The sequence below is a fragment of the Canis lupus genome, chromosome 22 (assembly GCF_048164855.1).
Source record: "Canis lupus baileyi chromosome 22, mCanLup2.hap1, whole genome shotgun sequence".
NCBI classification, from domain to species: Eukaryota; Metazoa; Chordata; class Mammalia; order Carnivora; family Canidae; genus Canis; species Canis lupus.
In genome coordinates, this window is record NC_132859.1 from 8607787 (window position 1) to 8630503 (window position 22717).

Consider the following 22717-nt stretch of genomic DNA (forward strand, 5'->3'; position numbering starts at 1 on the left):
CTCCTCTTCAAATCAATAAATACAGAATGCTTCCTAGGAGAGGCATACTGCTGGTGAGAAGGGCACAACGGGAAAAGTGAAAAAAACAAACAAACGCTATACAGTTCTTACAGTTCTCAAGTCTAGTAAACATAAGTTACACACAGCACTTAGTCCTATGAGCCACACACGTACACACGTACACATATCTATGCATACGCACTGACATTTTGATGATACGGGAAAATAGAACGTTTAGAGGAATGATGATGCATAGGTTAGGGGTAGAGAGTATGACGATGTGGATGAGAAAAGGATGAAGTCTTTTGACTAGGTAATGATGCTGCTGAGGTATGAAGATGTGGGACAGCTTCACTGGAAAGTGATCCATCCACACAAATAATCAGTTCCAGGTTATGTGATAAGTGTGACACAAGTAGGACAAGGCAATCAAATATCTGAAATTTCCACCTTCTGAAGACCAAAAAATCACCCAGAGAGATAGGTAGGACAAAAAGTTAGTATCAAGTCACCACAGCTTCACAGTCACAAGCATACAATTTCACTTAAAATGGGCAACTTCAGAAAAACACCTTCCAACGGCACTGGTTCTGCCTAACACTTTAAAAACCAATTACGTCAGTTGGAAAATACAGTTCCAGCACTGCCAGTTTCTAATCTTTTATGCACAGTGAAATCAATATAATCACAGCCTTTGTCATCAGGCCAATAATTATCTGGTGATATTAGCATATAAGACTAGAGAAATTGATAACCTGTCCAGATTGAAAGGTGGATTGATATCAACTTGTTGATAAATCTATCAAGATTTACAAGTAACTATGAATTATGAAAATTCAAACAATACCTATTCTGTAAAACACTGCACAATTTATAGATATCTAACTTTTAAATCCTTGAGAATCTTGTTATTCCTTAGTATTTGCTTACAATTATAATTAATAATAATAATCTTAATTTCCTATATGAAGTAAACTAAGCACTCAGAGCATCAATAAAAAATGTAATTGTGGGGATCCCTGGGTGGTGCAGCGGTTTGGCGCCTGCCTTTGGCCCAGGGCGCGATCCTGGAGACCCCAGATCGAGTCCCACATCAGGCTCCCGGTGCATGGAGCCTGCTTCTCCCTCTGCCTGTGTCTCTGCCTCGTTCTCTCTCTCTCTCTATCATAAATAAATTTTAAAAAAATTTAAAAAAATAAAAAATAAAAAAAATAAAAAATGTAATTGTATTAATGGCTATTCAAGTTTTAAAAATACTGAGATTGTGCATTTCTAGGACTATGATAATTTGTTAAGTGTTTGAAAAGATTGACTTAAAAGCATCAGCTCCATGGTTAGAAGAGATAAATGAATATCCAACGTGATGGATGTCTTGAGATGATAATGCTAAGACAGCGTCACATCATTTGAAAATCACATGAAAAAAAACTAGAGAAAGCAAGGCTTCTACAAATTGTGGGAACTAAAATTAAGACCCAAAATTATAATCAAGCAAAAAAGATTATTTTACCTTTTAATGATGACAAGTAAAGTTGACCTTTCTCTCCACCGCATTTTATTCTGTGACAAAGTTCAGGAAGCAGTTTTTTCCACCATAAAGTCTATCTTAGGAAAAAATGAATAAATTTTAAGTTTGATATATTTTACATTCAAATTTCCAATGAGAATAAGATTGTGCAGGAAAGCACAGGGCAAAAATACACTATTTTGATTAAGGCACCAAACTTTGTTACATCAGAAGTTACATCAGCAGCTAGTCTTCTGCTTAAATTATAACATAAATCAGGTCTGTAACTTGAAAAATCTAATGATATGTATGTTATACATGTGTACTTGGCTATTTTCAAGAAGAAACATAGACATGTCCTATTATCATCTCTTAAGTGACAAGAAGGAAGGAAGGAAGGAAGGAAGGGAGGGAGGGAGGGAGGAAAGAAAAGTGGGAAGGAAGGAAGGATGTAAAGGTAGGGAGGGAGCAAGAAGTACTAAAATGTAAAACTCTTCTAATTTCTAAGCTAAGGACCCCATAGCCCAGAAAATATTTTCCCATCACATGTTGTTTCCCAAATCTTCAGGTAATAGCCTACTTTATTTCCAAACAAGAAATTTTTAATGAAGATAGCATACAATTACCATATTTAAGTCTCTAACAGTATTCAAAGCCCATAACATGTTAAACATATATGGTCCCACCCAGACCTGTGAGATTGGATTGATATAATTTGTCTCCATTTTACAGATAAGGCAACAAGGCTATCAAATGTGATTATCGCTAATCAAACTTAAAAGACATAAACTGAAAAGCATACCCGATTCTCTTCTTTCAGTTCATGATTAGCATATGGAATGATCGCCTCTGGGCATCTTTCTAACAGTGTGTCTATACAGTGTTCATACTCTTTCAAACGCGTATGACACAGAACATGGACACTGAGGCCAGCAATAGTGTCTTCTGAGAGTGGTTCCAGGAATGGAATAATGGAAGCTATGTCAAATGAAGGACCACATATAAGAGACTATGAACAGAAAAGTGAAATGTTACGGAATGAGGCACCCAAAACACTAAAGCACAATATACAGAATAAAATTTTTTTTAAAAAAGACCAAAAAAAAAAAAAAAAGACCAAACATCACTTACTTTCCAAAAAACAGGAAACAAAAAGATGAATGCAGTTTTAGAGCACATGCATACGGTATTTATTTATATGTCTAAGAGGACTGAAGTATTAAATAATCTTGAAACCCACCTCTAATTTAAAGAATAAAAATCTGTTTAATAGAAAGCAATTATTTCTAAACTAACATGATTTTAGTTGCTTTGGAAAGACTGCCAATGAAAACTAATGGGAATGTTTTAGGACTCTTTTTGTTGTTGTTTTAGGACTCTTATCCTAAGGAAATAATCAACAATATGGTCAAAATTTATGTCCAGTGATGCTCATTTCAAGAGTAGTTGTAATACTGAACAAGTAAGATCTATGTTAAGTAAGGAATAAGTAGATTACAGTACATTCATATGGTGGAATATTATATAGCCATCAAAATTATTTTCTAAGGCTAGTTAATGAGAAAATGCCCATAATAAAATGAGGAGTAAAAAAATGTTAATACAAAATTATATTCAGAGCATGATCAGTTTTGTAAAATCTACATAGGTACGTGCACATATAGAAATGCCTTTGGAAAAGCACTGAAATGTGAAACAGACCAGCTTACTGGATGGAAGGACAAAGCCGACTTTTTATTTTTTCACACTTTCCAAATTTTCTTCCAAATTTTCTATAATAAGCATGCACTGCATACATAACGCAAACTAAAATTTAACATTTAAGAAAACTAAAGCAATTGCTAATAACCTAATAATTTGTATCAATGCTATCTGCCACAAGCTGAAAGACATAGAGAAGGTAGTAGGTGAGTATTCGGGACTGTACTAATATTTTACTCTTAAACATTTAAACTAGAAACACTACTTTTGATTCTACCACCAAAAGATTCTCTGCTCTCCCTTTCTTCTGGATAAAGATGAGATGGTCATATCCTGACTCTTTCTTCTTGTATCCTTTTTACTACAGCATCTTCTCAGACGCATAAGAGGATGTGGAATGTGAACTATTCGTTTATACTCAGCGCGATTATTTTATTCCATGTATCTACCAAGGAATGGACAGGAGCATAAGGTTGGTCCCTTTCCTTCCCTGCAAGTTTAAAAATCACCTTCATCTGAATAATTTCCTGACAAGAGAGCAAACATGACCATCTGCCACTTGTAGGATTTCCCATGTGAAAAAAAAAAAACATTATTTCTATATTCAACTTTTGATTAATTTGGATCGTGGGGAGGGTAGAAAGGAGCAAGGCATGAGTAACCCAAATCATGGTTAAATGAAACTAGTAGAGGCTTGGTACAAAACTGATTACCAAAAAAAAAACAAAAACAAACAAACAAACAAACAAAAAACTGATTACCCAGGAACTTTTACTTAGTTGTATCCATATCATCAAAAAGTTTAACAAAATAAGAAACACCAGAAAACACATATATCATTGAATTAAAAGTGGTCCAAAGGTTACTACTACTCTTGAAAATACTGTTAATGTTGTCTGCTTCCTAGCAGAGTGCTCCTTTTGTTTCCAGTATTGAAAATGGACTCCTTTCCATACCCAACACATGCACTGTTCATTTCCTTCTCTGATCTAGATCCCTCATCCTCAGCCAACGATGCAGGCCTAGAACCCACACTCTGTCTTCTCTACCTACACAATCTAAGGAGTGGTGATTGGCAAGGAAGTGGGACAGGGGACCAGGACAATTATGACAAAAGGCAGGGCATTTACTAGTTACTGTGTCTTTCCAAATAGCAGCTTTTTGACATGTAGATGATTTATAGATTCTTTTAAGTTTTGCGCAAATACACTATTACAGTGACTGAGGACAAGAGACAGACACTCATCAAATCTGCGTGGTGATGGTGGGATGCGGGAGATAGAAGAATCATACAATTTTGGAAAAGTTCTCCAGGTGATTCTGAACCTCCTATTCCTCTAGGTGAAAACAAATGAGATCTTTTTGTTCCTCGATGGTTATTTTTTACTTAATGATTAAGACTAATCAACCCACAGAGGATCTAGAAAGAGATACAATTAGGAAAATAATTCCTTAAAGTATAGGTTGGTTACATTTCTATCTTTTAAGAGCAAAGATTCCTAGAAGAATGCATTCTTCTTAACTACTTTAAAATGAATTTTTAAAGATTACTCAATTACACTTTTTCAAGTAGTGATTATAAATATGCTTAGAAGCTTTATCAGGTGAGATTTAACAGGACTTGTTACAATTATGATCTTAAATATTTAATACACATAATCTGGGAGGTCAAGGCCCTGCCTGGCTCATCCAGTGCCACAGAACACATTCACAGCACATGCTTGAGGAATATTTGCTGAATGAATGTATCTGAGGCTAAGCCCTATGGAACCTCTGTACCATAAGGGTACTAGATATACGAACCAACAAGAATTTTCTCTGGCAATATTTTATGAATCTCCATTTCTGGAGACAACTCAGTCCTGTCCTGTCTAAAGGCTGATTCTAAGCAATATGGGCTCTTGAGCTTCTCTCCCTGACCTCATCCCCAACTTGACATTTTGGTTTCTATAAACAATAACCACACTTATACCAGTTCCCAGTGTAAAACAGGGGTTGCAAACTCAAAAACCTAAAGAGGCCAAAGCAGATAATGAAAATGAGTGAGGGCAACTGGGTATAAGAAACATGGACACCAGACATCGTGTCTGGACCAGGAAGACCGAGAGATAAGAACTGTGGCAGACAGGACAACCAGAGCACTGACCACAGAGGGGAGCCACTAGTTCTCTCCAACTCTCAGGTCTCAGAGGCAGTGAAAGCCCAGGGTTACCAGTTCTGCTGAATTTTTCAAGAAAAACTCAAAAATCAGAATTCTTCATTTGAAATTTCAATTTTATTATATATTGGTACTACTTGGATAGACCAGACAAAGCAGGTGTGGGGGTTATATACTCAGTCCCTGGGCCACTGAACTACATTAAATAAAATCATACACATATCTAGCCCACCTTGTCCACCAAGTCAGAGAAGGACTTTATTTCTCATTTGTGGTCAAGACACTGTCACAGTCAGAAATCCTGATATTTTCTGATATTTATTTATTTTTTTAAAACTCCTCCTCAAGGAGCCAGATAAACTGACTACTTTAACCTACTTTCTATTAGACAGTGGTGGTGGGCTTGGGCTGGAAGCCAACATGTATGAGTACTAAACAAACAAACAAATGCCATCAATAAAAACACCGCTAAATATTTGCCATACTTTCATTTCACAAAGTGTTTCCAAGCACATCGAAAATGAGGCAAGACAGTCATGAGACCTGGTGAACTCACTCTCTGCAGGCAACAGAACCAGCCTTGGGAAGCTGCCAGCCCTACTCTCAGCAGTTTCAGGCTGAAGCAGGAATGTCCTCCAGAGCTCCTAAGTATGCCCAACTACACATTTTGTCCCCTATTCTCAAAAAAATATATACCCTCTAGATTAACAGGACACCCGAGGTCTTGCCAGGTTTAAATCTGACACTATATTGAACGCATATTCATAACAAAGAGACATTTTTATTTACCTGTAATTTTGAAAGGTCTTCTCTATAACTTTTATCCACTAATGAATCAGATGATATTAAGACATTAACCCATGGATAGATTAAGCCATAATGACTACAGGCATTTATCTAAAATGTAAAAAGAAATTTATCATAAGCAAAATACAACAAAACAAGATTCTCTTCGCCCATTTCACAAAAAGCAGGCAATTGCTAATCTTCCACCATGTCACAGAGTAAGGTATACACTTTTCTGGGAACAGGAAAAAAAAAATCTTTTAGAAAATATTCCCCTGGAAAAGTCTCGGCCTTGCTGCTTGTCACTGAATAAAACTGCACCAAAAATGGAAAAGGAAAAAAAAAAAACTGCACTAAATATTTCCTTATATATTTTTAAATTTTTTATTTCTTTTTTTATAGATTTCATTAATTTATTTCAGAGAGTAGGTGCCCACATGCACATGAGTGGCAGGGAAGGGCAGAGGGAGAGGGAGAGAGAGAGGGAGAAGCAGACTCTTGGCTGAGGGTGGAGCCCAATGTGGGGCTCTATCCTAGGACCCTGGGATCATGACCTGAGCTGAAGTCAGACACTTAACCAACTGAGCCACCCAGACACCCCAAGATCTCCTTATATTTTAAATTTTCAAATATTCCTAAGAAATAGGAATTTCTAGCAAAAAAAAAAAAAAAAAAAAAAAAAAGCCAAATCTGCTTTAAGCTAATTTTACTCAAAAAAAGTTAACAGTAATATTAGATTTTTTTTTATTTCTACTACTTTCCTTGTTAGGCAAAATCTCTTCCATAAGTTCGCAAGATACTTCTCATAAATCCCCTTATTCAAGAAGTAGGTAACTTTTCCAGTGAACACATATTAGGTACAACAAAAAGGAGTAGAGGGGGAAGGGGACAGGAAGTGGTAAAGAGTTGTTAGGGCTCCTGCAAGGGCTACAGAACAGCTCTTCTGTGTGCAACTGACAGGAAATGAGTCCAGTAAGGAAGTCTCTCTCCCACAAGCCTTCTGAAGTTCTTCTCCCACCATGAAGGTCTGCAAATGGGTCTTTTCTTGTGTTCTACTTTGTAGCTATCCCCTGAGGGAGTACAGATGTGTTTTGGGGAAAGCTCCTCCCCTTTGCTTTGTCTACTTCGGGTACCAATGTAAATAAGTAATCTAAGAGCAGCAGGGGGCATTCTTTACAAAACAAAATTATTTAACATGCAAGGAATTTACTCATGGACAAGTTTTAAATGTATCTTTAATTCCTGTCTATAAGATATCTGGTAATATAAATGAGGTTTGCTACTAAACCATTATAAATAAGAAGGTAAACTATTGTAATGTGTAATGTATAAGTTTAATTTAACTTATTATTCTATTTTCTCACCAGATCCTGTGATGTTCGCAATGGTATGGTGTCAGGGGGCTGCCTCTTGGATAATCTCCAGATGTACTGTGATGTGAGCTTGAAAAAGAGTTCCTGGAGAACCACATCTGGGAGACCTGCTACAAGCTGAGCTTCCCAAAGGTCTACCAAGAGCTGAGGAATTATATCTTCATCCTTGCCACAAAGTACCTTGAAAACAGTGGATCAAGCCCCCATATCCCAGATAAATATAGTATTGATCAAGTTACACCTAGTCTGAATAGCACTCCATCGTGTGGGCGATGCACTTAATAATTTATCATTAGCATTAATGACAAGGGGAAAGTAGATTCAGATATTTGAACAGAAAATAGATTCTTGATGGCATAAATGGAATTTTCTAGATACTTTTTTTTAATCTGTACTTTTATAAATTTGTTATGGGTAAGTCTTTTTTTAATAAACAAATGAAAACTCAGTCTCTTGTTCTGCTTCCTGTCCCCCACCAATTTTATCGGCCTATCCAGAACCATTACATTTTGAAAATGACAAACCTTAAAAAAGGAATCTGCTTCTTCAATTCCAATTTTGTTGTTCTTCTGTAAACCCAGAACTGCAGCCACAAGCAGTCCAGGCTGAGTGTCCTTCAAGTGTGCTGCAAGCTCAGTTGGAACAATCTGTCCCTTTCTCTGGTGCATCAGTAGCCGAGGTTCCAGAATGAAGCCACATACCAACTTCATCTTCAGATAAGATACTTAGGATCAAAATGTGCATTGCAGTCATCTTGAAAATATATGCCACTGCGCTCAAGGTTCATGGTTAAGCTATTAATATTTCAATGTCAACTTTTTCTTTAACTACAAAGCTCTTGCTTTAAGAAGGACATTGCTGTTAACTGTCTTTGAAGAAGTTATTAATATTTAAGCATCAGGATATCCTATTTTTATAGAGAGCCTTATATTTAAGTCTAGCTGTTTAAAAATAATATACCTTAAGAATATAAAAAGAATATTTCCTAAGAAAATTTATCTTTCTAAAATTGTACTCTTCAAAAGGAAGAGCACACCTCAATGTTGACTCGCTCTCTTCAGCATAACAAAACATGTCATTTGTACAATGATAAACCACTTCTGCTTTCTTGTTTTAGAAACTAACGTGATACTGTGGGCATTTGATCACAGGCAACAAAACAGCAGTATAGGAGCACAGGATCAAAAGTCATATTACCCGCTCCAAATCCTGGCTCAAACACTCACCAGCTATGTGATTTTGGACAACTCATCTCATTTATCCTCTCTTTGTCTTAGTTCCCTCATCTGTATAGTAGGTATAATAATAGCTTCTAACTTAGAGCATTGTTGTAAGAATTAGGTAAGATAGCATATGCAAGAGGGTTAGAAGAGACCTAGGAAGTAATGTGCTCAATTAACATTACCTTTTAATTTCTTCCCTTAATGTTTAACATCTTTGGCACATGGCCCTAAATGGGCTCTCTTTGAAAGAAAAACTTCCTTTTCCTTAATATATCATTCAAATACCAATGTTCCATCACGTAATTTGTAATTTTCCCAAGTGCAGGCCATTTCCTCAACTATTAGACTCCTAAGGCTCATGGTTAACTCACTTGCTGTACTTGAATACACAACACTCTATTCTGTTTCAGTGGACATACCATATCCCTCACACTAGACTAGACTGTCCCTTAGGGCAGAGCCTGTATATTCTTTAGTACCAAGTACTGTGCTCTGAAAGTACCTAACGCAAAGTTGAAAGGTCTTTGGATACCCGTTGCTCCCACTGATCATTATTTCTTTTCCATTTACCAGATCCAAAGCCCAAGCACTCCCACTCTGGGTCACTTCTTTTCTAACATTAAGTCTATTTTCCTTTATGACTAAGAAAAAAATGAACTAGGCAGAGGCCAGAAGGAAACACCTCAGGACTACCAGGTTCTGTTTCATCCTGCTGTTAATACCAAGCAGGGCACTGTACCTCTGGATGGCTTTTCATTTCATTTCTGTGCATGTCAAGATCTCCCATTTTCAGAGCCAGTGCTGCTTTGGTCAATGTCACTAAGATCGATGAAAACCCAGAAGTATCCAGCTTTCTTAGATAGCTCATGGCAGTTAGAGGATTAATATTCTTCATAGAAGGACTACAGAGAATATGGGGCAGTTGCTTTGGCTCAGCCACATGGAACATCTGAACGACTTTTGCTGCTAATTCCTTTGGTGAACATAAATAAGAAATAAAGGGTCAGTTAACCAACAGAAAGCAACAAAGTCAGGAAAAAAAAAAAGCGATACAAAGCCAAGATATAAATTTCCAAATAAGATAAAATTATAACATTTGAATTAAAAAAAGACAGAGTTCGTGGTGATAATGTGGGAGACCTGAGATGACCTGACGTGATCTCTTTGCTGAGTTATAATGAAGAAAAAGCAGTGAAAATATGTACCAACTTGTGGCTAACATTTCCAATTTTAACAGGAGTTCAAAAGAAGAGAATAAATATTTTATTAAATTACACCTAAAAGTCCATTAAAAAATTATAGCTTATTATAAAATATACTTAATGAAGTAATTTATGCAAAAAAGTTTCATTTCTCTCAAAACCTTAAAACATTTGGGTCTTACAACGTCCAGCTTTATCTATTTGCACTCAGTTCTTTTTAAAAATACATAAGGGGCTAAGAATAAGCCTAAAGATGTCTTAAGATCACTGGGCCAGGATTTCATAAGTGAAGGTTTGGACATTTGGGAGTTTGGGAGAACTAGGGTTGTACAAAGGGCTGTAGATAAGAAGGAAGGCAAGGCCCTGGGTGTGTGTCATTCTTCTAAAAATATACTCCTGTCACATTGGGCAGGTCACTCAACCACAATGGACTATGTTCCTCCATGTATATAATGAGAAAGTAAGAGATGGTGATTATAAATTCTTTTCTAAGCTATAATTCTAGGTTTATTAATGAAGAAAAGGGCACATTCATTACCTTTTAGGAACAGGAGAAAATAATACCAAAGAACAATATTTGGAAACTGACTTCTAAACAGTACTACATAAAATAAATTGCTAAAATGAAGAGTTAGGAAAGTTAGGTATAAGTAAATAGAAAACTATATTAACTTCACTTAATTCTTCATCCAGGTTTTCATAAAGTGAATGATTAATGTAAAAGATTAATCCCCTCTCGTATTTTTGCGATCCATCCTCTAGTACCCAGTCTGCTCGGGTTAGAACTTCAGCCATGGACAAACCAGACATCTTATAGTAGGGCAAGGCGAGGTGGGAATACTGGGTGTCAAGCCTAAAGGGAAGGAAGTAAAAAAAAAACCCTCAAATTTGTCATTTTTAAGCCTGGATGTCTAACATTTGATAATAAAACAGATAATGCTTTCCAGACGACATAAATCTCAAAATACTCTTCTACTGCCATTAGCAGTTGGAACAGGTTCCCAAGTTTTATTCTATAAAGTCATTCTAATTACAGTTTCTTTTTGCCTGCTTATAATTAAAATGGAAAAATAATTCATAAGGTGAATTTCAGTATTTATAATGTGGCTCTAAAATAATGGTATTGATAGGCACAAAAAGTCTGTTTTATTAATTTATAATCATTCCCATGGGTCAAGTAAGCCTCTGAAATAATCATATATAAAAAAATCTATAAAGATCATTCTCAAAAATGAAAACCACTATTCATCCCAGTCCTTTTCTGAAATCATAAAAGCACTAACTACTAAGATTAAAATCACAGGCCATCCAACCAGTATTTTTCCCTTAAGGCTAACAGGCAATAAACTAGTAATAACAGCTGTTTCCAGGATTTTCATGGTCATGAGCATCCCAGAAGGCCTGAAAGAAACTTAATTCCTAAACTAAGTGGAGGGAGACTCATGAACTAGAGATTCATAGTTCATCTAATAAATTATAACTCCTTGAAGACAGGAAAAAGTCCTGATCATCTTTGTAACCCAAAGCTTAGCATAGCACCTGGCAAACGGTATGTGCTCAACAAATGCTTCTGGAAAAAACATTGAATGAGCCACCTCCCCTCATGGACTCCCCCATTTATCAGGTAGCTACACGGAAAAGCTAGTACATACACCCAAAGGTCAAAATGGCTTCTTTAACGAGTTTCCAAGAAGCATCACCAACCTGCTATAGCAGTCTCCAAGGTGCCCACAGCTTTCTTTAAATGCTTCCAAAAGCTCTGCTTTTTCTCCAGGTTCCAACTGACTGGCATCCATCAAAGCAGCCCTTACTAACAGATGAGCCTCACTAAGAAGGTGGATGCAGCTCTGGGTTTTTGCAGTCTTGTAGGTATTACTGTAGTCTACCTGAAACAAAAAAAGGCCAATGGCTAATATTGCTGCAGAAAGACACTCAAAAGTCTCCTGGTTCTTAAGATTATCTATATATTTTGTTAGTAAAGTTCATAGACACATTATAATCTAAAAACTAAAAAGTGGTTATTTAGCATCCTGATAGGGCCTAGCTGAGGTGTTCTTTTCTCCCACAATCCAAGAGCCAGTTTAATATATGGTTGAAAACATTCCCTTGTTAAACAGTGCTAATCACTAGAAAAGGTATAAATAACATTGTAACACTGTTAATTTAGCAATAATTTGGTCATAGGTCGATAAGGCTAACAAACCTATATGAAGAAGTTAACTTTTTTAAGTTCTGTGATTTAAATCTTTCTTAAACTCAGACTGAGTATCCTTCCTCTACTGTAGTTTCAGGTGATAAATTAGGTGCTACTTGGTCTATTTCTGTAACCCACAGTGGACTTATTAAAATTATCACTAGCTAATCTAAGTCAATCAGTATTTTCAGATTCCAGCAAGCAAATCATCTAGACAAAGTCTTAAGACTTTCAATTAAGCAAGATTAAAAGGACAGGGCAAAGCTGATACAATTATCAGCATTAAAATGCCAGGGACAAATCAGGCGAAAGCTTGACCTGATGATCAAAATTAACATTACCAGTGAGAGGCCCGGATCTCCTGTGCTTCCTGATGTAACACCCTGAGAAAGGCACAATGTTACCTATGCAACATATTGGCTGAGAATGAGCATATGTAACCTGAATCTAAACAAGAAAAATAAACAAATAATAAAAAACTGTAAAAAGGTGGAGGGGCAAAAATTTATTTTAAAAAAAATGTCTATTCCATAAAAAATAAAGGCTTTGAAATTATTCCAGATTAAAGGAGGCCAAAGAAACATGACAATTAAATGTACTACCTGATGTTAGACTGGCCCCTGTACTAAAGAAGGGAAATGCAGGCAGCCCTGGTGGCCTAGCAGTTTAGTGCCGCCTTCAGCCCAGGGTGTGATTCTGGAGTCCCAGGATCGAGTCCCACATCGGGCTCCCTGCATGGAGCCTGCTTCTCCGTCTGCCTGTGTCTCTGTCTCTCTGCCCTTCTCTCTCTCTCTCTCTCTCTCTTCTCTTTCTCCCCGTCTCTCGTGAATAAAAAAATAAAATCTTAAAAAAAAAAAAGGGAAATACTGGTAGTTTGTTATTGAGTCAACTGACAAAACTGGAATGTGTGTCATGTTAAATGTATTAAGCATTTGACTGTCCTGCAATGATGTAAACAAATACCTGGATTCTTAGGAAACATACAATGAAGTATTTAGGGGCATTAGGCTCCGATGCATACAAATTACCTTCCAATGAACTGCGATGGGGGCTGGTGAGGGGGGATATGTGTGTGTGTTTAGAAAGTACAAGAGTACGGGCAGCCTGGGTGGCTCAGCGGTTTAGTGCCGCCTTCAACCCAGGGCATGATCCTGGAGGCCCAGGATCGAGTCACATGTCAGGCTCCCTGCATGGAGCCTGCTTCTCCCTCTGCCTGTGTCTCTGCCTCTCTCTCTCTTTCTCTCTCTCTCTCGGTCTCTCATGAGTAAATAAATAAAATCTTAAAACAAAAAAAGTACAAGAGTACAAAAAGAGAGAGAAGCAAAAGGGGTAATATGTTGACTACGGGTCAATCTGTGTGTAGAATTTACAGAGCTTTATTTCTACTATTCATTTCCTTGCAACTTTTCTGTAAGTTTGAAATTATTTCAAAATAAAGAGTTAAAAAAATTGCCAGTGATGAGTAGGCAGCCGTCACTCTTAAAAAAGGAAGAGGAGTGCCCCCTCTGGGCTGTACCCACAGGACAACACTGCAGGTGCACAGGGCCCTAAGATAATCTGCTAATATTTCAAAGAGTGAGACAGGGATAAATGATCTAAGATTTCTCTCAGCTCCATTTCCTGGTTCTCTTTGCTAGGGTTCAAAATAAAGGTCAAAGGCTATTTATGTTTAGACTGGTTAATCGATCCTCTTTGAAGGGTGAGTATAAATAAAGAAGTCTTATTTTAGTGAAGAGAATTTCTACTGGCTCCTCAAATGTCAGGAGCTGTGAAAATGAGAAGGTAACAGAAAGATATACACTCTACTGTGAGATAGAGCTTGCAAGCTGGTTGGCTGTGGCATTCTGAATGTGTGATAATTAAAATCAGTATCTGGTCATGAATTTCACTCCAAATTTCTATAAATAAGAGTTGGAAGTCAGAAAGGAGTACCATTTCTTTGTACAGTTGCACTGGTGAGATCGTATCCACAATATACAAATTCCACCCAGCCTCAGCTACAGGAGGTGTTTTAAGCTTAACACTGGTTCCTTTTCTAGAACTAAAAGGCAAAACAAAGAACAAGAATTGTAAGATATGACATGGCAATTAATAAATGGCAATTTTAAATGGTGAGTATTAGATACCTAAAAAGAACTATGCAATCATTTTCATTTAGTGTTTTCTTCAGTGATTAGCTGTACACTAGATTTTTCTATAGGACATTAATTAGTTCACAATGCTATACAGGCTTACAGCATTTAATATTCTACAGCTCTCATTTACTGATAAATCAATTGCTTCCAATTTACTCCACAAGAATTCTTAAATGGGCAAAATGCTCAAAGAACAGGCAAGACCCTTCAAAAGGAAGAGGGACTTGGCTGAGAAAGTGCCTGTGCCCAGTATCTTTCTTGCAGATGGTCTTTATGAGTCCAGCATGCCTCATGCCACCTATCTAAGCAGAAGCTCCAGCAGAATAATAGGCAAAACACTCAGGGCTGTTGGGAAAATGCAGAAGACACATATAACCATGGGTCTGCTTAAAGTACTATCTTATCTCTTGCTTTCACTATGTGATACATTTTCTTTAGTATACAATCTTTCTAAAATGTAGACCTCTGACCAAAGAAATCTTTGAATAAGTTAGAGTTTTAAAAAATCATTTAAAAATAGAATTTTTAAAAATGTCATATGTGCAAGATTGAAAATTGTTCTTCCTCTTGCCAGAAAGCTTTTAGAGTCAGTCAGTCTCAGACCATTCTGTGCACACGGAGTGTGCACTCTGAGTGACCAGTTACCCAAATCAACCTCTGATTATTCCTGTTGGGGGCACAAAGCACAGACACAAAAAATCTGAAAAAGCGAAAACAAGTTAAAAATAAAAACTAATGCTTGACTAGAAATACAGCTCTTCTTTGACTCATGATGAAGCCACATCCCAGTAAACCTACAAAAAATTGAAAATGTCATAAATTGAATACACCTAACCTCCTGAACATCAGAACTTAGCCTAGCCTACCTTAAACTTGCTCAGAACATATACATTAGCAATCATCTAACACAAAGCCTATTTTATAAAAAAGTATTGAATATCTTATGTAATTTATTGAATACTGTACTGAAAGTGAAAAATAGAATGGTTGTATGGGTACAAAATGGATGTAAGTATATTGATTGTTCACCCTTGTGATCATATGGCTGCCTGGGAGTTCCTGCTGCTGCTGCCACTGTGTAGCATCACAAAAGAATATCGTACCACATGTTGCTAGCCAGGAAAAGATCCAAATTCAAAATCCAAAGTATAGTTTCTTTTGATTGGGTATTGCCTTCAACACCATCATAGTCGAAAATTCGTAAATCAAACTATCATAAGTATGGGACCATCTGTACACTATCTGCTTCTCTTCCCCCAGACAGATTTCTTTCCCAATTAAATTATTCATAGGAGAACATAAAAATCATCATCATCTAATTTCTACCATTAAAGTTCACAGAACAGAAAATGTTGAACAGAGGCATAACTAGTCTGAAACTAAGCATTCTATTCCAAAACTGTAAAAGCAGAAAACCTAAGAGTCAACCAGAGATTAGTGTTACCAAAATGCAATTTTATCTTAAGGTAGATCATACATACCTATTCTCCTGAATGTGCTTTAAGGTAAGAAATGCATTATTAATTTCTTTTGAGTTGAAATACTAGAAAATAAAACTTGGATAAAAATGTAACCCCTGGGGGGGAAAAATGTAACCACTGAAAGGTCAAAGAAAAAAAGTAGTAAAGAGCCTTGGAATTTGGATTAGCATTAGAGGCTCTGTCTTTCCTATTAATTACACTGAAGAGCATGTTCTGGGGCACCTGGGTGGCTCACTGGGTTAAACATCTGCCTTTGGCTCGGGTCATGATCTTAGGGTCCTATGATCAAGCCTTGTATTGGGCTCCCTGCTGAGTGGGGAGTCTGTTTCTCCTTCTTCCTCTGTGTGCTCGCTTGCTCTTTCTCTATCTCTCTCAAATAAATATAATTTTTTTAAAAAAGGGCATGTCTTTGAACTTATCTAAAATGACACAGGTTTTTACTGGAACTATTTTATAATTCCTTTTCTTCTAAAATTCCAAGATTAATATAAAGAATATTATAGAGATCATTGGAACCTTCTTTTCCTTCTCTGGGGAAAAAAATACATAGACAAACCATCTAATCATTCAAAGTTTTGATTTTAAAAAAGATAAAGTAGGACACACACAAAATATACCAGTAACAATTCATTCCAGAAACTTTGGCAGGAATGTGGGGAAGTGTGGGGATGCTTACAGAAGCCTCTTGGGTGATTCTCTTCTCTCTGGAATGGTCTCAGGGTCTGCCTTGGTCAAAAGTATGAGGTGGTTTTTAAAGTGACAGATGGCTTTCAAACCTATGAAAAGCTGTATTCTTAGAGCACAGACATCCATATTGACAGGTGGGCAAGCCTAGTAAAGGAAAAATCAAATTTAACCAAGGAATAAAGGTACATGAACTTTAATCTTCAAAAATCAGTCTATTTATTTGATAAAATCCTGCTCCCCATCTCGGCCCCGTTCCAAAGAAACCATCTAAATTCCTATTCTTATCAGAGCAGGAGGTCATCCTGTCTAGAGTTATGTAACCAACTACTTATTATATATGTGCCTGCCAAAGAGCTACTCAGTATTTACTGAGTGAGTGCAGACAGCAGGTACTCTTGAGCCCTTGACAGCTGTGGGAACCCCTGTCTGGCTTACAGAGTAGCTCTAGGAGTACAGCTATGGGCTAGTAACCCACACCTAGAGAAATCCCCACTAACAGTGGGCTGGTTCAGGGATATGCCCCAATGTAGTTTCTAGGAAAACTCAGACAATATAAAAGGTCATTCTACTGCACAGAGAGAACATAAATGGTTTCTTAATGGATGGGTGTGCAGAGGAGAAATGCTTACATTTCAGAGAAGGACCTTGACTGTTAGCTCCTTAGGTGCGAACATTACCTGGAATGGATGACACACAGTGGGTGTGTCAGGTAAACAGAACAAAATCCTGGACCAGGAACCAGGCTCCTGTCCCTGTAAGGGAGCACTAACTCAAGCAGAATGGATAAGCTAACAGAAGAGCCATTTCTGGAAGCTCACAAAATGACGCTGCCAGGCCTGTGCCCTTTCTTCCATTAACATTATTTTGGTTCTGAGGTCATCTTCATTGTCCCTTTGTACAAAGCGATTGGGGAAACACCTCCATCTACTTTTTCATTCCTAAGAATAGATAAGATGACCTTAGCTAGTGCTGAGGAGCCAGTCTCAGAGGAAAAGGAGATAAGATGTACACTTTGGATCAAATTCTGAGATTGTGAAATTTTTCTCAGACACCATAGCTTCCAAAGTCTGAGTGAGCAAGAGGGCTAGATATGTGCTGGTTCAACTGGTACCTAGAATTTAAGAATGGTAGAGTCACAGGAAAGAGGGAGCCATGAGGTATGACCATTACTGTCCTTCCCTCTGCCACTTTCAAGAGGACTGGCCTCAAGGACAGCATCCCCCACCAGCTAGCTGCCCATCTCTCTTATCTCCCTTTCTCTCTTCCTTGTTCCTTCTCTCTGGTTTTAGGAGACTCTGAGAAGATCTGCAACATGATTTCATTTCAAATGTAGATTGATCCTACCTCAATCTACTATGTACCCCTCACTCCAGCATCACCACCTATGTAAGCCTACATCTTTCTGGTTTGAAAAACAAAAAATAAAAAGGCAAAGCAAAGTGTGGAGAGAAGAGAGGGACAAAGAATCCGTTGGCTCTCCATCTTTACTAGGGAAATAACCCTTATTTCTAAAATATACTCTTGAAAAGGCTATGTGTGTATCCTAAACACAGACAGAAAGGCATGGGAAAGCTGTAATTCAGATTTCTTAAGAGGCCAAAGGTAGGCAGTAGGCTGGTCAGTAACAGCTATAGGCAAGCCATGCCATGAAAGTTACTGAAGAGAACTCAGATCACATAAAACGCTATCGCATATCACAATTGGGGTGGCGGTAATAGTGGAAGAGGACCTTGGATACATTAAGCACTACAAAGTGCTGGCTTGTTAACATAACCATCAGTACTGAACACTTATTTTTCTAGGCAAAGGTGTTCTAGGTACCAGATATACATAAACTAACTTATTAAAATATAGGCCATCAAAAAAATAAAATAAATAAAATAAATAAAATAAAATAAAATAAAATAAATAAAATAAAATAAAATAAAATAAAAAAATAAAATAAAATAAAATAAAATAAAGGCCATCATAATTTGGTAGTTTCCTGCAGCATGTAGCTTTATAACACACATCCAGTCAAGTAGTTTATACCTGAGAAGTGGAATAGCATATGATGACTATCACACAAAGGATCAGTCTATTTCTGAGAACAGAAATTCAAGGTCAGAAAATAAAGAATTTCATCATAAAGCTGCCTATGGTTATTCTGTGGTCAAATGCTTTTCAGAGAGGGACAGACAGATGGATGGCTCAGTGGTTGAGCATCTGCCTTTGGCTCAGGTCCTGATCCCGAGATCCGGGATCGAGTCCCGCATGGGCTCCTTGCAGGGAGCCCGCTTCTCCCTCTGCCTGTGTGTCTCTGCCTCACTCTCTCTCTGTGTCTCTCATGAATAAATAAATAAAATCTTAAAAAAAAAAAAGCTTTTCAGAGAATAAGCATATTACTTCTCACTGAAAATAAGATTCATAATCTAGCACATCCATTAACTCTTAGATTAAGACTACAGAAATGCATTATAGGCGTATCTGATAACAGAATGAATAAATAATTTTAATGCATTTGTGCTCTTGAACACACTGATTTCTGTACTGCTTTGTTAATAGCTATATACAACTGCCATCAGTATCTCCATTAAAAAAGAATAAAATTGCAGTAGTCTATATTTGTAAAATACTCTCTCTGATGTTACACTACACATATTCTCCACCAAATTTTACACTTGATCTTAGCCAAAAGGCCGAGAAGCGATCTCCACCAAATTTTAAAAACTATGCACTCTACCTAAATTCTGAGTGAAATATTTTCAAAGTAATTTTAACAATTGTCATCTAAACCATGAATCATAAAATGCTTACAACTTTATGTTCAAAAGTTCTATTTTGATAGACAAGATATTAAGATCTTTAATCTTTAATATTCACCAACTTAGACCCAAGAGCAAATCTGCAAGCATTCACATATTCCTTTTTGATCTTAAGATTTTGTTGTCATCATAAATAAACCAGGTCTAACCTTCAGGGTGGTGTCCACATAAGGGTCTTCCTCACGAGCTGCCGCTGCACTGCACCGCACTGTGAAACACTGTAGGTTGTTGCTAAGGAAGAGGACAGATAGAGATGAGCAAAGCAGAGGACAATAACCAACATGCTGGGAGGATTTCACAGAGGCAAACAGAGCAATGGTGGGGGTGAGGGAAGACACAACTATTTGCCACACGTTGATGACTAGTCTACTTCCTAACAAAGAGAGTACTTCAGAAACTCTGTGGAGTGTTTTTAAAAATATACGACTGGAAAAAAATATATATACAACTGGGCCCCACCTTACACCCCTACTGAATCATAATCTCTAAGGGCTGAATCTAGATATGTATATTTCTACAAAGCGCCATGTGTGGCTCTGTTGTACACTTCTAGTTAAGAACCGTGGATCTGGAGGGTTGGGGCATGGGGTGACTGGGTGACGGGCACTTGATGGGATGTGCACTGGGTGTTATAATATACGTTGACAAACTGAATCTAAATTTTTTAAAAATCTCATTTTACAGACAAAATGATGTCCGTAGGATCTGCTCAAGGTACAAAGAGGAAAGAATCAAAGCCAAGATTAGAACCCAAGTTTCCTGATTACTACCTCAATCTCATTCATCTCAGGATGAAATTGAGCCTGGATTAAGCTGGATAACACACTTAGACTATGCAAACACATATCCAATGGTAGTACTGAAGATCACAGGCCATCTGAAAGAATTTTGAGAATTATCTACCCCAGAAGCTTGTTTTAAAGATGAGGGCATGGAAGTCTTATGACTGGTTCAAGACATCTCTGGAGAATGGAGCCAAATTAGATCCCAGATCTCCTTATTCTTCACACTCCTCTAGCCTTTCCATAGCCTCAGGCTGCTTTGAACTGTAAAATGACCTAGAGAACCCACAGTCAGTACACTAGTGATTCCTGGTGACTAGTTGATAAATCAACACTCCAACACTGACATTAAAAACAGTTAACTTAGAAATTGCTACAAAACCCACCTTGTAGTGGGTTCACAGGAATAATTTTTATTTTTTCCCATAGGAATAATTTTTTAAAAACAAATTTTAGAAGTAGGAGAATTAAAAATGAACTATGTTTAAATAAAGCAAACCTAGCACTGATCTTATAATAGAAGAAATACTTCTTGGGGTGCCTGAGTGGCTCAGTCAGTTAAGCATTTGCCTTTAGCTCAGGTCATGATCCCAGGGTCCTGGGATGGAGCCCCATGTCACGCTCCCTGCCCAGCAGTAAGTCTGCTTCTTCCTCTCCCTCTGCCCCTTCCCCTGCTCATGTATTCTGTCTCAAATAAATAAAATCTTTTTTAAAAAATAGAAGAAATACTTCTTTATAAGGAAGGCATTCTGACATTTTCACAGTTGGGAGATTTTGTACTAGGGAAGTAAGAAGTATCACTTAGGGCATTTTCCCCCTGTTTTGGGGAGAGACAAATGGCAGCCTCAGCCCATTGCCATCTCTATTTCCAAAATGTTCTAGGACATGACATCTGGAGTCATAACAATCACTGGAATAGTAGCATCACCACTTAGAAATCTAGAATAGAGAGTTAGCACCAGGAAGTAAAATGAGTAAAAGGGACTCTGAGATAGTGAGAAGCAAAAAAGCATGTCAGGTGGGGCCAGAATGACAAGTAAAAGTAGCTATGGCTATAAAAATAAATGACCGTTAGGTTCCAGAGATAAAAAGGCTTGTCCTCTGACTCACCTCCACCTGCAATAATCCAGCTATTGGCTATTGCTGGAATACTAAGCAGCATTATAAGAGAAAAATGAACTGAACTGTGTTGGCATGGAAAGATGTCCAGGATGTGCTGCTAAGTGAAGCAGAAAGTTGCTGAACGGTGGACATCATATGATCTACTTCTACAAAAAAAAATAAAAAAATAAAAAAAACATAAGTAGTAAATGTACTGTTTTTTAAAAAGTTGAACAAATATAGACTAATTGTTTTTTTTAAGATTTTATTTATTTATTTGAGAGAGAGAGAGAGAATGAGTGAGTGAGAGAGCACAAGCAGGGGGAGTGGCAGAAGAGGGAGAAACAGACTCTCTGCTGAGTGGGGAGCCCGATGTGGGGCTTGATCCCAGGACCCTGGGTCATGACCTGAGCCAAAGGCAGACACTAATATATACCAATTGTTGACATGGTTGACTCTGAGGACTAGGATTATTTCCCATTTATGTATGTCTAAAAGGATGGATTTACATGATTCTATGTTGTTCTTAGAGTCTTAAAGTTTTTTCTGTTGCTATTTTTTAAACCTACTTGTCTTCAAGAAACTTTTCTTTTTTTTTCTTAATATTTTATTTATTTATTTAACAGAGAGAGAGAGAGAGAGCGCACAGCAGGGGAAGCAGCAGGCAGAGGGGGAGGGAGTCTTTCCTGCTGAGTGGAGAGCCTGACCGATGTGGGGCTTGATCTCAGGACCCAGGGATCATGACTTGAACCAACTGAGCCACCCAGAAGTCCCTAAAGAAACATTTCGAGACAAACTTATGGGTCAAGATATTTCTAAAATATGTATTTATCGGGTAAAATAAGATGTAAAAATAAGTTTAACAAAATAGGATTGTAAAAATAGGGGTGAGGATCCTTATTAAGAATCTGAATTTACATATAACAACGGCTATTCCAATGTCTACTGCTTCCACAGTCAAGCTAATGATGTCAGAGTGTATTTTAGTGCTGATATTAAGAAAAGCTTCAATAACTTCTTACCCGGAGATAGGCAAAACCCATATATTTTTAAATCCCCATAACCATATTTTTAGGACTCTACATTCCAAACTAATTCATGACTTACATTTAAGAGAGATGGGGAAATATATTTAGGAAATCAAATCACTAAATTCTCAGTATCCTTTATATCTATGCAATCAGATAGAGAAAAGATTAATATTTTGGGACAGTAATTAATATTTTATTCTTTCTTTCTTCCTCTAGTTTTTCCTTGACTTCTAAGATGCTATAGTTCCATAGGTTCTTTTGCGTCCTTGAAAATCCTTCTGTTCCTTCCCTCCCTTCCTAAACACAACCTTCAGCAGAGTTTAGTTTTCCAACTACTTTCCTCTGCTACATACTCGTGGAGCCATGATTGCTACTATGACAGCACATTTGGTGGTAATAAGACATCTACATTTTCCTTTCTTTTCTAATCCCCGGTTCTGTGTCCAAAAGCCTATCTTACATTTCCCCTTGATATTCCCTAAGTGCCTCAAACTCAAATGCCTAAACCAAACTTCTTTTGCCCCACACTTCACCAGCTTCTATTCTTTCATA

General features: G+C 37.3%; 2 protein-coding genes across 15 annotated transcripts in view; one reads left to right on the forward strand and one right to left on the reverse strand.

Moving 5' to 3' along the window:
- LOC140613862 (ceruloplasmin-like) overlaps positions 1-7973 on the forward strand; it is a 63986-nt gene extending 56013 nt beyond the window's left edge. For all 3 annotated transcript variants that reach the window (XR_012014746.1, XM_072792321.1, XM_072792322.1), the window contains 2 exons: positions 3576-3680; positions 7520-7973. Coding sequence is in view for 2 of the 3 variants with exons in the window: in XM_072792321.1 (XP_072648422.1) it covers positions 3576-3679 (104 nt within the window). In the remaining variant the exon portion in view is untranslated. The remainder of the gene's footprint in view (positions 1-3575; positions 3681-7519) is intronic.
- HPS3 (HPS3 biogenesis of lysosomal organelles complex 2 subunit 1) overlaps positions 1-22717 on the reverse strand; it is a 39872-nt gene that overhangs the window by 3097 nt on the left and 14058 nt on the right. The window contains exons 6-16 of one of the 12 annotated variants that reach the window (XR_012014748.1): positions 19401-19482; positions 16437-16591; positions 14077-14185; positions 11655-11836; positions 10623-10803; positions 9488-9721; positions 8050-8235; positions 7517-7705; positions 6156-6263; positions 2310-2485; positions 1511-1601 (exon numbers count right to left, since the gene is read on the reverse strand). Coding sequence is in view for 5 of the 12 variants with exons in the window: in XM_072792326.1 (XP_072648427.1) it covers positions 1511-1601; positions 2310-2516; positions 6156-6263; positions 7517-7705; positions 8050-8235; positions 9488-9721; positions 10623-10803; positions 11655-11836; positions 14077-14185; positions 16437-16591; positions 19401-19482 (1724 nt within the window). In the remaining 7 variants the exon portion in view is untranslated. Of the gene's footprint in view, positions 1-1510; positions 1606-2309; positions 2517-6155; positions 6264-7516; positions 7706-8049; positions 8236-9487; positions 9722-10622; positions 10804-11654; positions 11837-14076; positions 14186-16436; positions 16592-19400; positions 19483-22717 lie in introns of all 12 variants that reach the window. The other 11 variants (XR_012014749.1, XR_012014747.1, XM_072792326.1 and 8 more) reach the window with 11 other exon arrangements.